Genomic DNA, 15,315 nt, shown 5'->3' on the forward strand with positions numbered 1-15,315 from the left:
TTGCTGAATGAAGGTACGAACTTCAGTATGGATGTATCTGCCCTTCAGCTTCTGTCAAAAACTTGGTTGGAAATGGCCCATGTGCAGGGATATTTACTTTAATAAGCAAAAGACTTTAAATTACCTAAATATCCCTCAAGAAGAGACTGGTCAAAAAAATGATAGCATATCCACACCATGGAATACTATAGAGCCATAAAAAAGAATGGTGATCAATGTACTCACAGAGAATCCTCTCCACAAAATAGAAAAACATGGTGCAGACTGTGTTACAATTTATATAATTATACACACATGCATATAGACAGACAGATGTTTGCATGTATGTGTGTGTGTGTGTGTGTGTGTGTGTGTGTGTGTATGTATATAATCCCTCTGGGAGAATGTATGAGAAACTGGTATAATGGCCACTAGGGAAGTGAACAGAGTCATTAAAGGAGCATTGTCACTGTATACTTTTTTGTCTCTTTGAATGTTGAGCTATTGAAATGCATTACCAATCCTAAAATTTAAAATAAAAGAAGGCAATGGCTATTTAAGAGGCTCAAATTGCCCATCCATTCCCCAGGCTTCTCCAAGCTGCACACTGTCTTATCTGGACACCAGGACACTCCTCCCTGGGACCCCACCATTTAAGCCTCCTGTAGTGTGGTCTTCACTGAGCATGCTCAGCCACCCCTAAGAGACAGCAGATGCTGCTCATGGGGGCAGGCCCTATACTGGCAGTGCCTCTACCCTTAAGGTCATCATCATTTCCCTGCTGGTCCCCCATATTGCAAGCTCCGGGGACACAAGTACTCTTGTCTGAGCAACTGGACTTTGTCTTTCCATGTGGCAATGACTATCTCATAACCAGCCTGTTTCCCTCCTTGCTCAGGCTACCAGGAAACTAAGATGTAATTACTTGCTTCTCCTCACTGATGCCCACCCAATACTGGCTTTCCTTCTGAAACACCAGCCCTTCCCCCTAACCCCAATTCCTTGCTGCCTGCAGATGTGACCAGAAGTGAAGGGAGCTGGGGTGGCTACTAGTGCAGTGAGGGGGCAGGAAGGCCCATTGAGGAGGAAAGGGGGTGGGAGGGCAGCAGCAGGCTTAGGGCACAGGGAAACTGGGCAGGCTGAGAACTACATGTGAACAGGTTCTTCCAAATGATTTCACTAATTTCTTGAGTTTGGCTAAAAGCCCAAGAGGCATCTAAACAAAGTTGATTATATTTCACTCATATAGTCTAGCAAGAAAAGTTCATCTTGATCAGGTTTCTCTAAATTTCTATATGGAGTTTTGGAACACCAGCTAAGGTTACCAAAAATTCATTCATTCTTCTAAAACTGATTTTGAAAGGACTTTATTTTAAGATCTGAGTTGGATTTTCCAGTTCGAAAAAAAAAAAGCTCCACTAGGAAGTATCTTTTGGAAAATAATTATCTCATGTTTCAGGGGAAAGAAATTGCATTAGCCTTGATGGATTAGTAAAATCTAGTCTTTAGGGTATAAATTACCTCATTTAACAACTGGCCTCATGTCCACTGACCTTATTGACCTAGAACCGGGAGGCCTGGTGAAGATTCTGACATTTAGCAGTGAGAGCTCAGTGCCTGGCACAAAATAGACACTCAATAGGTATTTGTGAAGAGAATGAACTCTGTCTATTCAAGCCTCCTCTGTCAAATGAGGATGTGCCTCTCTTATGTAGAACCACAGTAACTGCAGGGTTACTATGGTGGTTAAATGAAATGCTAATCATGGAAAATGACTCTGTAATCTGAAAAGGTGTTTTATCTGAATGGGTGGCTGGCTTGGAAGGTGTGGAGACAACACTTGAAGTTTTCATGGGATGAGAATTTGACATTCCCACTGCCGCCCCAAACCCAGTATGTGGGAAGCCCCAGAGGGCATGGGGCAGAGGGCATGGGGCAGAGGGCATGGGGCTGCAGAGTCTCAGGTTCTTGAGCTCTGGATGGTTTTAGTGGCCCACTACTACAGCGCAGGCTTCAGTGGCTGAGTCACAGGCTGGGATGGGAGTGGAGGGGAGATCTTTAGTGTTCATGGTACTTCCCAAATTCAGGCCTTTGCTACTGCTCAGTTCTGCAGCTCCCTCTGAACTGGCTTCCTGCCTCCAGATGGGTTTTCTCCTGTTCATTCTCACTCTGCAGTATCTTCCTAACACACAGATCATAGCCACCCCTTTCTCACTCAGAGCCCTGCACTGGCTCCACACTGGGCCCGGGAAGACCTGAGCTTTGTGACATAGCACACAGGCTTTGGTGTCCAAAGGGCAGCTTTGGTGTCCCCTGCAGCCTATATGTCCCTAATCACCCCCCCACACCCTGGGGCTGGGGGAAGTGCCCTCACTGGAGTCCCATAGCTCCCACCCCTCCTTGGCTCTCTGGTGTGCCAGCAAGGATCACACTGCATTGTCACTGTCTGTTCACAGACTGTCCCCTCACTGAATGGCAAGCCCCTCCAGGGAGGGTCCCTGCTGTTCATCCCATCCTCCCAGCGCCAAGGAGGCATAGGCCTGGCTCCTTGGAGGTACTGGTAAATCTCTGTTGAGTGAAGGCTGTCAATGGAGTGTTAACATTTCAGGAGGACACTTTAACCTTTAAAATCCTCTCCCTTGTTAATTCTAGGGAAGCCTTGTGGCCAAAATGCTTCTGTGACGCTTGGTCAAGAATGACAGAGTCACTGAGCTTAATGAAAGGAGGGGAGGCCAGGCAAGGATCCTGCCCCTGTAAGCTCTGAGCTTACACTCACACCACACACTATCCGTGTCCTCATGAAACCACCATAAAACCTCTCTTCAGCTACTGTGTGTGTTCCTGATGATCAGATTTGCATTTTAGAAAGGTGGTTCTGGCTGCAGAGAGGCCAGTGGACTGGAGGAGGGGGCACAGCGCATGTGTGGGGACAGTGGATACCATTAGCACCATATCCTCTCTGGCGCTCTGTGTCCAGGAACACAGTAGGTCTGCACTTCTGCACCTCTTCTGAAATCAAGCCAGGTGGCTCACCCTGTCTAGTAAACTGCGCTCAGAGTGGATCCCTTCTGGGAAAAGCCAATGAGAGATCTGTCACACTCCCTCTCCTCAGTGGAGGGGACCATGGAGGCTGCCATCAGGACCAAGTCTCTACCAGTCCAGGTCCCTGAGTGATCATCATGAGCAGTGGCCTCCTGCCAGCTGCATGGGACGTAAAGCACAAGCAAGAGATGAGTCTTAGTTGTGCTGATGGAGATCTGGGGGTTGGTTGTTATTACAGCACAACCCAACCTACCCTGACCAACACACCAGTCAGGAGGCCACTGCGTAAGATGAGTCCAAGTGAGAGGTGATCCCAATCTGGACCAGAGTGGTGGAGGAAGAGAGGGACAGATGGCACAGCTCTGAGAGATATACCCAGGAGGAAAAACTAACAGGGCTTGGTGATAGTTTGTCCACAGGGATAAAGGAAGCTCCCACAGCAATCACCTGTCCTTTGGTAGGGGCTTGCTTGCTCACACCTTTTCAGGAACTCGCAGGTTCTTTGAGCTAAGATTTCCATCCTATTTTCATATGCAGGGTCAGGGCTCAGTGTTGACTTGCTTCCAGCCTGCGAGAGACCCCAGGGACCTAGGTCACTGCTATAGTGAGGAACAGTCTTGTCATAAAGGTGGAAGCCGAAGCCCCAGCTGCTACAATTTACTGATAACACCTACTGTTCTGTGCTAGGGCTTTCCAAACAGCATGTAGTTTAACACAGAGATGGAGAAACTGAGACTCAGAGAACTTAAAAGCCTCCCCAGCTAGGAGGTGGCAGAGCCGAGATTTAGAGCCAGGATCTAACGTTGGGCCTCAATGGCTGGAAATTCTCTATGCTGCCTCACTATCAGGGGCAAAATCACTCCTCAGTGAAGGAGACTGGAGGCTGGAAATGAAGGCTGTGTGTGTGAGGGGCTGTATTCTCCTCTCTGAGTCGGGGACAGAGAGTGGGGGTGCCCACACCTCCCAGCTGCTCCCTGCACGACAGTCGCCCTCACGGAAGTGTTTGGGCGTTGGCAGTGTTCTGGACCTCTCTCAAGTCCACGCGTCACTAGTGCTCCTGCATAAACATCAGGGGGCTGAGTTCTGTTCTTGGCTGCACGCACACGGGCACTGGCTCCACGCTCCCACAGATTCCAGGGAAACCGGATTGTGGGGCGTGGATGCCTGCCTTGGTGCGCTTCCCATCAATGCTCAGGGGATTCAGAGTTGCAAAGTTCCCACCCAAGCAGAAACAAAAGCCGCCTTCACAAAAATCACTGGCGCGACTGTGACATATTTTCACCTGCTGTTAATTCTCTTTCTTTCTCCATGTATTTTGGTAACAGACAGCAAGGAATAACAGTCCCCAGCCAGTCTTCATGCTGTTTGTGGATGAAGAGCTCAGGTTTTAGAATCAGGAAGACCTTCTGGGTTCATGGGCCAGCTTCTGCATGTACTTGCTCTGTAACTTTGAACAACTTACTTAACATCTCTGAGCCTCAGTTTTGCCATCTAGAAAATGGGCAAATAGTGAGAACCTCACAGGGCTGTTGGAATAATTAAGGGAAGAGCTATATGTAAAACATGCACTCTGGTGCCTGGCACACAGCAGATGCTCAATAAATGGTATTTATTGTCATTCAGTATTTTCAGTCTGGCGTTTTGAAACATCCTGCTACAAAATTATGTACATTTAAATCTGCATTCATAGCATGGCAGAGTTGAAGGGCATTTAGTAATAACTCATGGTGAAGGGCAAGCTTTTTAAAGCATTGGGAAAGATAAAATCTCATGTGGAAACCTAATATATAAAACAGTTAAAAATTGGACTGCTCTGATTGATGTGGGAATGTGGCCTCCAGGGCTCCTCAGAATGAGGCAGAAAGGCATCGATGAAGGGAAGTTGAGGGTTTGTCCACAGTGACCCAGTGGGAGAGAAGGTTCAAACCCTACTTCTTCTGTGCAGCTTTGGCAAATCCTATGAAGGAGGAGTGGTGGCACCTGCCTGGCAGTGTTGAAAACTGAAATCCTAGTGTGGACAAGCCACCAAATTCAACTTCCCACTGCTGGCTAGTTGCCCTTGAAGAAGTGCAAGAAAAGGCTGACCAGCCAGGCCGGGCTGTGAAAGCGTTGAGTGCAACCATACCCCAAAGTGACCTCATGAGGCTCTGCCCAGCTGCCACTATCCTCAGCCAGCCTGCACATCCCCTGCGGTGCATGTGGCAGCCACATCACTTCATTCCCTGGGCTCTGGACAACAGGGCTGCCACCTGCTGAGCCTCTGCACGTGCCCTTTTGTTCGGTCCACCGCCCTCAGCACACACCACCCACTGTCCTCCTTATGGGGCTCCACTGGTTTCTGTAATAAGTGTCCTTACCATACTGGAGAGTGGGGGCCACTAAAGCCCTTTTCTGCCATTGGGCATCTCAAATGTGACCTCCCTGAGATTAAATGTGATGAGATCACTGCCACTCATCATCTTCCATTGCCCATAAACCTGCTTGTCTTCAGCTCTCCCCTCTCTACAGGTGACATGCATCTGCCTGGTGGCCTCAGGCAGAACCATGGACATCATGTTTGATCCTGTCTTCTTTTCTGTTACAACCAATGGGATGGCAGGTCTTGCTAATTTTCCACCTGAGTCTCTCTCGGTAAAGTTTTTTTTTTTTCTTTTTAATCGTAAAGACCCTGTTCCTTCATCCTCTCAGGGTTTCCACCTCTCTCACTTGGACTCTGGGTTTCAGCAGCCCCTGATTGGTCTCCTGCCTCTGCCTGCCTCCTGCGCTCCTGGAGCTTATGTTCTAGTGGGAAGAAGGATGGTTTGCAACTGGCCAAATACATGAAGTAATCACAGACTGTGATCAACTGTATGAATGAAGAGTCCAGTGCTGTAAATGCACGTGATGATGGAGGCGACATTTAGGTTAAGACCTGCAGGAGAAGAAGCAGCTGTTCATTCTAAGGGCGTGGTTGGTGGGAGATCATTGCAGGTGGAGGGAACGGCTTCTGCCACAGCCTTGAGATAGGAAAGGGGAGGCATATGCAGCTCTGAAAAGTGGTGGCCTGATTAGGATGAGGAAGGAGGGGAGTGGGATGGGTGGCTCTGGGTTAGAGGGGCCAGCAAAGGGTGGATCTCACTGGGTACTCCAGGTCATGGTCGGGAGTTTGAATATTTTTCTAAAGGCAATGGGAGCCACTGATGCTTTCGGAGCATCCCAGGGTTCTGTGTCTAAGGGCTGCTGCTTTTAGAGCAACCTTATTTTTCTACATTCAGCTTTTCATTTTTCTGATTGGCTGAGAGGTTGAATGTGCTATAATTCCAAGGAGGGTGTGCTTTGTGGTGACAACAGAATAGCTACAGAGTGAGAAAGCCAGAGAACGTGTCTCATTTCTGCCATTGCCTTGCTGGGCGGCCACAGATGAAATTGTTTCCTCATCTGTAAAATAAGTGTACCCATCAACCTCAAGGCTGTTGTTGATCTGAATCTGCCAGGCCAACCAGTAATATGTCCTGTGCATGAGGACCAGGAGTGGGGCTTTGTCTTGTCTCTAGGGAAGGGCACAAAGTGGGTACATAATAGGTACTAAGAGCTGCTTCTGGGACCTCCACCAACATCAGGTTCTGAGGTTCTGGCTGCAAGGATTTGTCTGAGTCTCTTCTGTCCTAAGAGAATCAGGAAGAGCCTGGTGCCCACATTTTGACCCTCCCTGGTTGGGAAGGGTGAAAGGAGTGCTGGAGGTGGTTTGGCTGGGCACCCTACTGAGAAGCTGGGGCTGGACATTCTATTTCAGGGAGTTTGGAATGAGAGTGGGAAAAGCCAGGATCGGGGGACTCCATGCCAAAGAAGGGTATGGAACAACAAGGGCCAACTTCTAGGGAAGCTGAACCCAAGTGCTAAGTCAACAGCACCTGGGCTTTCAGTGTGTGGGCTACAGGGCTGGGAGCAGAGGAGGTCAGGGCTGAGCAAAGGGTCCAGGCCAGGGACGCGGCTTGCAGCTGCCAGATGGAATGGGGGGCATGGATGTGCCAGTCTGTCTTCATGAGGCCTTAAGATCCCAGGATAGAGCTCCTGGACACTGGGGCTGCACCAGAGGCAGCCAGACTGGTCTGGATACAGTCAGACGAGACTGCACAATGTTAGGATGGGCCTGAGGCTCGGTGCCAGGGCTCCCAGAGCACCTTGCATATCCCACTATTAGAGCATCTTCACAGGGTGAGGAGCTCACCCTTATCTATGTCTGTCTTCCTCAGGGGCTCACGGCCTGTGACAATCAGCTTCTAGGCTGAGGACATAAAATATGGAATTAACATATGATAGGCTAACAAGTCCAGCTCAATGTGCATTTCCTGTGCATCTACTATGTGCACGGTCCCTGACTCTGTCCCAGCCACTTAGGGGTTCCCAGCCAAGAGTTGGTTTCTATTCCTTAAAAAACCATCCTTGACCCTTCAGAGAGGAAGCTGTCTGCTTGGACATTGGTAAAATGGCTTCCTGCTGAAACCAATTCTTCATTAGATACCAGCTAGTCTAGTTAAACAGATGGCTTCGTAGAGGCCTCTCAACTCAGGCATTCTGTACATGCCCAGCAGACTGAGCCAAAGCTTCTCATAGGCTCAAACCTGGTCACAGAATGGCCTGGAGTTAGGCCTATCACGCTAGGCTCTGTGGCTTATGCCATGGGGCACCCAGTCAAAGAGAAACATGGAGCAGCTGCTGGCACCATCAATTTTACTCCAAGATTGAGAAAAGAAACAGTGATGAATTTTTGTACACATGTGTAGCCCGAAGGAGCAGGATCTAGTTTTCCACAGGAGCCAAAGTTGTTCTAGAGGCAAATGGAACCTATATAAACATATGTGATTAAAGTATGAGTCTCTAACAAAAATTTGCGCCAAACCATCATCTGCTACTTTTAATCATGTTCTGTTCTCTTGTGTCAGGAGGGCTGCTCTTGTGAACACACCTGAGGATCTCTGACTAATAGTGTTCCGGGGAAACGGCTCTGAACATGAGTGCATCTCATCAATTAGTTTTGCACTGATGTTCGTCCCATGATCTACTGCTAGGATAATTCAATACCTGGGCCAAGAGTTGGATGATTTGAAATCAATGTGGGGTCTCATTTTCAGGAATTCTTAGGCACTGGATGAATTCTAGGTCTGATTCTGCCACTGATTTACTCCGTTGTTGGGTAACTCCCTTTCTTTGCCTCTCAGTTTCTTGGTCTGTAAAATGGGAAGGCTGTATCTCTGAGGTCCTGTTCAAGTTTAACATCTGGTGACCTAAATAGCTCTGTCCAGGTGGGTATAATTCAGATTCAACTATGATTCGTCTAGATCTAACTAAAACGTATTGGGAGCATACTTTCAAATACATTATTTAATGTAGGGCTCTCAAAACCCCAGAAAGGTAGGTGTTATTATCTTCATTTTGTAGATTACAAAATGGAAACTCAGAGAAGTTCAGTAAGTTAACTGAAGTCACACAGCCAGGAAGTCGTAGAATTGAGATTCAGTCTCAGGCCTGTCTGTCTTCAGGTCCAGGGGGCTGAGAACAGATAATATGAGCCCATACCAACTTGGCTTCCCCCACCCATCCCTTCCTGCCTACCCAGGAGCTCAGCTCTGGGGTCTAGTGTAGTGGGTTGAGGGATGGAGAGGGGTTCTGGCTGGGGCTGGGGCTTGGCCTGCAGTCCCCCAGTAGGTATCGGTGGACATTGGCTGGAGAGGGGCAAGTTCTGAAGGGCTGAGAGCAAAGTCTCTAGCCTGGCCTGGGTCTGGCTCTTCCACATGAGTTCCCCAGGCTCCATGTGAGCTTTAAGCTTAAGGAGCGGCCTGCCCTTTGCTCTTCTTTCCATCTGGGAGTCCCTGCTCACCACATGGCTTGTCATCTCCAGGGACCCACCCTCAAAAATTCCTGTCCACACTTTCCAGTCCTCAGAAACCATCTCCTAACACTCATTGGCTGAGGGCAGGGAAGGAAGAGATGTGCTAGAGAGACTGAGCTCAGATCTCTGTCCTGACGATTGGGAGGAAGACTTCAAGCGATGCTTTTATTTCAACCAATTCAATTCAATCACCACCAGTCTGCGTCTTCATGCAGCAGTGGTTTTTGAGATCTCGGTTGTCTTTTCAGAACATTGGGACGGCCTCAACTACTTGCATGACGTTGGGCAAGTGAATTTCTCTCTCTGGGCCTCAATGTCCCCATCTAGGTAATCACCAGCCGTTTGGCCCTATGGATGTCAGGTTCCTGCCGGCAGCGGCATTTTAGGATACACTATCATCTGCTTTATCTTCCTAGAGGCAAGGGGCTGAACCAGATGCTTTTGGAAAGCGCACCAAGCTTAAAGGTGGCTCTCTCTGCAGGTGCCCCTCCTCCCTTCAGGCCAGAGGCTCACCCCCACCCGGCCCAGGCTCCCTGTCAGATCCAGGCCTGGCTCTTTAGCCTTGCAGCTCAGGAAACTGGAGCGCAGCGCTATAGCCGCGACTGCGGCGGCGGCGGCGGCGGCGGCGGCGGCGGCGGCACAGGGTGCGGGGGGAGGAGAGAAGCTCCTACTTGTCCCGCTGCCTCCGCAGCAGCCCTGGCCCTAGCCCCGGCGCATCAGAGCTGTCCTTGGGAATCTTCGGGCTTGTTGCTCCAGCGGCCGCCAGCTGGTAGCCCACCACCGTTCGATGGTACCGAACCAACCCGAGTAGCCCCGCAACCCCCGCCCAACTCCGCGGAGCTAGCGCAGGCTGCTCTTCGCCCTCAGCTGCGGCGAGGCAAGGGCTGGCAGCGCTTGGACGCCTCCGTCTTGCCCTTCCCATGCCTAAGCGCGGGGAATTACACGTTCCCGATGTGAAGCAGACGATCGGGGCTATTAGGGCTGGGTGGTGGGAGTGGGGGTTGGGAACACCATTTTTGGCTGGACGTGTGTCCAGATTCAGCGTCTCTGTCTGGTCCTTAGGACCTCATCTTCCTCTGCATCTCCAGGTGTCGGCCCCTCTGTACCTGCCTCCCACGGGGCTCGTCCGGCGAAGGGCAGCCGCAGCCCACATCTACTCCCCGCCCTCAGTCCCTGCCCCCTCTGCCCGCCGCAGTCACTCGCCCGGCTAGGAGCAAGCCTCCCCTCTCGCTGAGGGTGCAGAGAGCGCCTAGGGTGCCAAGAGTAGAGGGACCAAAGTTCGAGCGCCATCAGCCAGCTGAAGGCCCTGAGCCCCCAGGGCCGCGGCCGGGACGCGGGGAGGTCAGGACGCGACGCTCGCCTCACCTGTTTCTCCAGAGGCTCCTTGGCCGACAGCGCCGGCTTGGGGGAGGGCGCGCGGTCGCAGACGCAGCCCTCCAGCAGGTAAAGCCCCGAGGGCCGCGAGCTCGAGTCGCTCTCGAAGTAGAAGAGCAGGTTCTGCAGCAGCGCGAACCACTTGGTTTGCCATTTTGTGTTGTCTGAACTCCGCTTACTCAGGTAGCCTTTGCGCGTGCCGTCTTTGCGCGCCAGCAGTCCCAGGGACGCGACGTGGCCATCGTTCAGCCGGATCCCCTTCTGCATGGTGCTCAGAGGCCAGCGAGACCCCACGCGCTTACATCTTCTCCGCGCAGCAGCTCCCCGTCCGTGCGCGCTGCGCGCTGCCTCTCTCTGGCGCTCGCTCGCTCGCTCCCTCGCTCTCCCCTCCCCCCAAATATCTACACTCCAGGATCTGGCGCCGAGCCGCGGCTTCTTGAACCAGATATACTATTCCCCGCTGGAACCTCTTCTCCGCTCCGCACAGCCCCAGTGCCCGGAAGATCCCGCCCGACCCTCCTCCGGCGCCGGGCAAACTGAGGGACTGGCGATCTGCGCGCTGGCGAGGGGCAGGCGGAGTCATGTGACGCCGATCCCTCGAAGAGCCCGTTTCAGCAGCGCGGACAGAGACACACGCACGCAGCCCCGCCAAGGCGCAGAGCCGCGCGCAGGCTGCACCTTGGCGCGTCCTCCCCCTCCCCAGACACACACGCGCACACGCACACACACAAACCCTGTCCTCCCTCCCCTCATCTCCCCTTCTCTCCTTCGGATGTTAAAAAGCAAATCAGATCAATTTTCGTTTAACCCAATGGGACCCCGGAGGCTAGCCAACCAGGGAGTTTGTGTCTTTGCGCCCCACCGCTGCTCACTGTAGACCTGGGGTTAAGTGCCAGTTGTCATTTTCTCCTCCAAAGGCTCCCCCATCCCCTGCTTTATTTCTAATACAAGGTGGAAGGAAGAAGGTGGGTGGCGAAATAGAGCTGCAAAAGCGTCCAGTCCTAGTCTTTGCATAGTCGGCCGGGTCACACTGAATTCCAGCATCCGGCCGCACTCCCGGCGGCTTCCCCAGCTACCTGAGGACAGTACAGGGGGTGAGATGGGGTGGTGGTTGGTGAACGTTGGTTACTTTATTTTGTATTATTTTATTTTGAGAGTTGCCATAATTACTGGCGCCACCCGCCCTGCACCCTGAGGTCTGGTTGGCGAGCCGCTGCTGGGAGTTTTCTGCAAATACCCCCCAAAGCCTGAAGGCGGGCTTCAAACGCAGGCGCCGGGGACCATGGGAGCCTTCAAATAGCTGCGCTGGCGCAATGATACCTTAATGATAGATTTTCCGTTCTTATTTTTAGCTCTCATTCGCCTACACAGTTACACGGCATTTATCCGAGAACGTCACAGCGCCCGCATGCTGCACCGGGAGGGCGCGCGGGCTGCGGGGCGAGCCGGGAGCTGGAGCGGGGAGCGCGCATCGCCGTCTGCCGCAGAGGGCAGCGGGCTCGCCCGGACCCAAAGCAAGCCACGCCTGGCCCGGGCGCTTTGCAGCGGGGATGGGTGCCCGCTTAGCCCTCCGAAGGCAAGACACCATCTTTCGGCACGGAAACTGCGGACGCCCCTCCCCCGACACACACACACACACACACACCACTCACACACAGCACACACCATACACACCACACACTCACACATACACACCACACACCACACACACACACCATACACACACACCACACACACCGCACAGACCACAAACACCACACACACCATACACCACACACCCACACACCACACACACCACACATGCACACTCACACACGTCACACACACCGCATACACAAACACCACACACACACCATACACCACACACCGACACACCACACACACATCACATGCCCACACACCACACACACACCACACAGCCTACACAGACACCACTCCCCACACCCCCCACACCCCCACCACACACACACCACACACCCACACACCACACACCACACACACCACACACCCACACACCACACACACCACACACACCACACACCACACACATGCCACACACCACACACCACACACATGCCACACACCACACCACACACGCCACACACATGCCACACACCACACACACCATACACCACACACACATCCCTCACACTCCCCCACACCCCCCACACCCCCACCACACATACACACCCCACACACACACCCCACACATCACACACACCATACAAACACCACACACACTACACACACCACCCCCACACTCCCCACACCACACACCACACATACACATACACCACACACACATACCACACACACCACACACACACCCCACACACACACCATACAAACACCACACACACTACACACACCACCCCCCACACTCCCCACACCACACACCACACATACACCACACATACCACACACACCACACACACATCACACACACTACACGCACCACACCCACACCCACACACACCATACACCACACACACATCCCTCACACTCCCCCACACCCCCCACACCCCCCACACCCCCCACACCCCCCACACCCCTCACCACACACACACCCCCCACACACACACCCCACACATCACACACACCATACAAACACCACACACACTACACATACCACCCCCCACACTCCCCACACCACACACCACACATACACATACACCACACGCACACCACACATACCACACACACCACACACACACCCCACACATCACACACACCATACAAACACCACACACACTACACACACCACCCCCCACATCACACACACCATACAAACACCACACACACTACACACACCACCCCCCACACTCCCCATACCACACACCACACATACACATACACCACACACACCACACACATCACACACACCACACACACACACCCCACACATCACACACACCATACAAACACCACACACACTACACACACCACCCCCCACACTCCCCACACCACACACCACACATACACATACACCACACACACCACACACATCACACACACCACACACACACCCCACACATCACACACACCATACAAACACCACACACACTACACACACCACCCCCCATACTCCCCACACCACACACCACACATACACATACACCACACACACCACACACATCACACACACCACACACACACCCCACACATCACACACACCATACAAACACCACACACACTACACACACCACCCCCCATACTCCCCACACCACACACCACACATACACATACACCACACACACCACACACATCACACACACCACACACACACACCCCACACATCACACACACCATACAAACACCACACACACTACACACACCACCCCCCACACTCCCCACACCACACACCACAAATACACATACACCACACACACCACACATACACATACACCACACGCACACCACACATACCACACACACCACACACACACCCCACACATCACACACACCATACAAACACCACACACACTACACATACCACCCCCCACACTCCCCACACCACACACCACACATACACATACACCACACGCACACCACACATACCACACACACCACACACACACCCCACACATCACACACCATACAAACACCACACACACTATACATACCACCCCCCCACACTCCCCACACCACACACCACACATACACATACACCACACACACACCACACACATCACACACACCACACACACATCACACACACTACACACACCACACACATGCCACACACCACACACACCCACACACCACACACCCCACACATCACACCCACCATACGAACACCACACACACTACACACTCCACCCCCCACACTCCCCACACCACACACCACACATACCACACACACCACACACACATCACACACACTACACGCACCACACCCACACCCACACACACCCACACATACACCACACACCAGACCACACACCACACATACCACACACACACCATCCACACCACACACACCAAACACACACACCCCACACACCAAACCTGGGCTGCACACACACACCACACCCCACACAACACATGCAGCACACCACACACACACCACACACACACAAACACACACACACCCTAGTTTGGAGCCCTAGGGAAGGGCTTGGAAACCAGGCAGCCCTGTGTAGGTCACGGAAGAATCCATGGAGAAGCTCTGCTGTGGAGGAACGGAGCTGCCCCTGTCCTGAGCACAATGAGGCAGGCCTGTGTTCCTGGAGTGGGAGCATTTTGGGGGAGGGACTGGCCTTGTTAACCTTAGTCCTCCCTTTAGTGCCATCGCTCCAGTCCTAGGGACCCCAAGGACTCAGTGGTGCTGATTTTTCTTCACAAATAATGCAAATAGACTAGATGGCTAAGGCTTTTCATTCAGTCTTAATTTTCCCTGCACTGTGAGCATCTTTTCTTTTCATTTGCTCTCTTCATGGAAGCAGAGTTTGCAGAATTGAGGGTCTTAATCTGGCTTTTCTTTATCTAAACTCTTTTATTCAGAAGTCTGTTACAGAAGCCAAGAAAACTTCAGGGAAGGGGCACTGTTCTAAGTGCTTTAGATCAATTAAGCCATTGAATCTTCATGCAACCCAATGTAGTAGGTTTATTTTTTTCCCCAGTGAGCTCCATTGTACAGACGGGGGAAACTGATGCATGGGAGAGTTGAATGACTTGCTCAGGGCTGCTCAGCTAGGAGGAAGTGGAGGTTGGATTTGAACTGGGCAGTCTGTCCCAGAGGTCTTTGTAGAGCTAAGTGGGTGGTCCCTGGGTTGCAGGGAGGTTGGCTTTTATCCCAAGAGAGGGTAGGATGGTCAAGAGAGGGTCTCCCAGGTAGGCTGGAGCCAAGGCTGAGCCTGCACAGAGGCTGCTGTGGCAGAGAGACTTAGGAACATAGGTTCTGAACCTGGGCTGCACATCAGAATCACCAGGGAGCACTTAACAAGCACTTCCCAGAGATCATGGGTGGGCTAGCTACACTTTCATGGTTAATTGTAATGTGCAGTGAAGGTGGAGAACCACTCATATACGGGAGAACTAATGATATGGTC

The 15,315-nt window shown here is 52.1% G+C and overlaps 1 protein-coding gene across 9 annotated transcripts in view; it reads right to left on the bottom strand.

Moving 5' to 3' along the window:
- RASGRF1 (Ras protein specific guanine nucleotide releasing factor 1) overlaps positions 1 to 15,315 on the bottom strand; it is a 320,023-nt gene that overhangs the window by 120,565 nt on the left and 184,143 nt on the right. For 2 of the 9 annotated variants that reach the window (XM_005560224.5, XM_015453166.4), the window contains exon 1: positions 10,256 to 10,802. The exons of the other annotated variants lie outside the window; for them this stretch is intronic. In XM_005560224.5, the coding sequence (XP_005560281.1) occupies positions 10,256 to 10,531 (276 nt within the window). In that variant the 5' untranslated portion in view covers positions 10,532 to 10,802. Of the gene's footprint in view, positions 1 to 10,255; positions 10,803 to 15,315 lie in introns of those variants that run through there. 9 annotated transcript variants of the gene reach the window in all.

Source organism: Macaca fascicularis, chromosome 7, assembly GCF_037993035.2.
Source record: "Macaca fascicularis isolate 582-1 chromosome 7, T2T-MFA8v1.1".
NCBI classification, from domain to species: domain Eukaryota; kingdom Metazoa; phylum Chordata; class Mammalia; order Primates; family Cercopithecidae; genus Macaca; species Macaca fascicularis.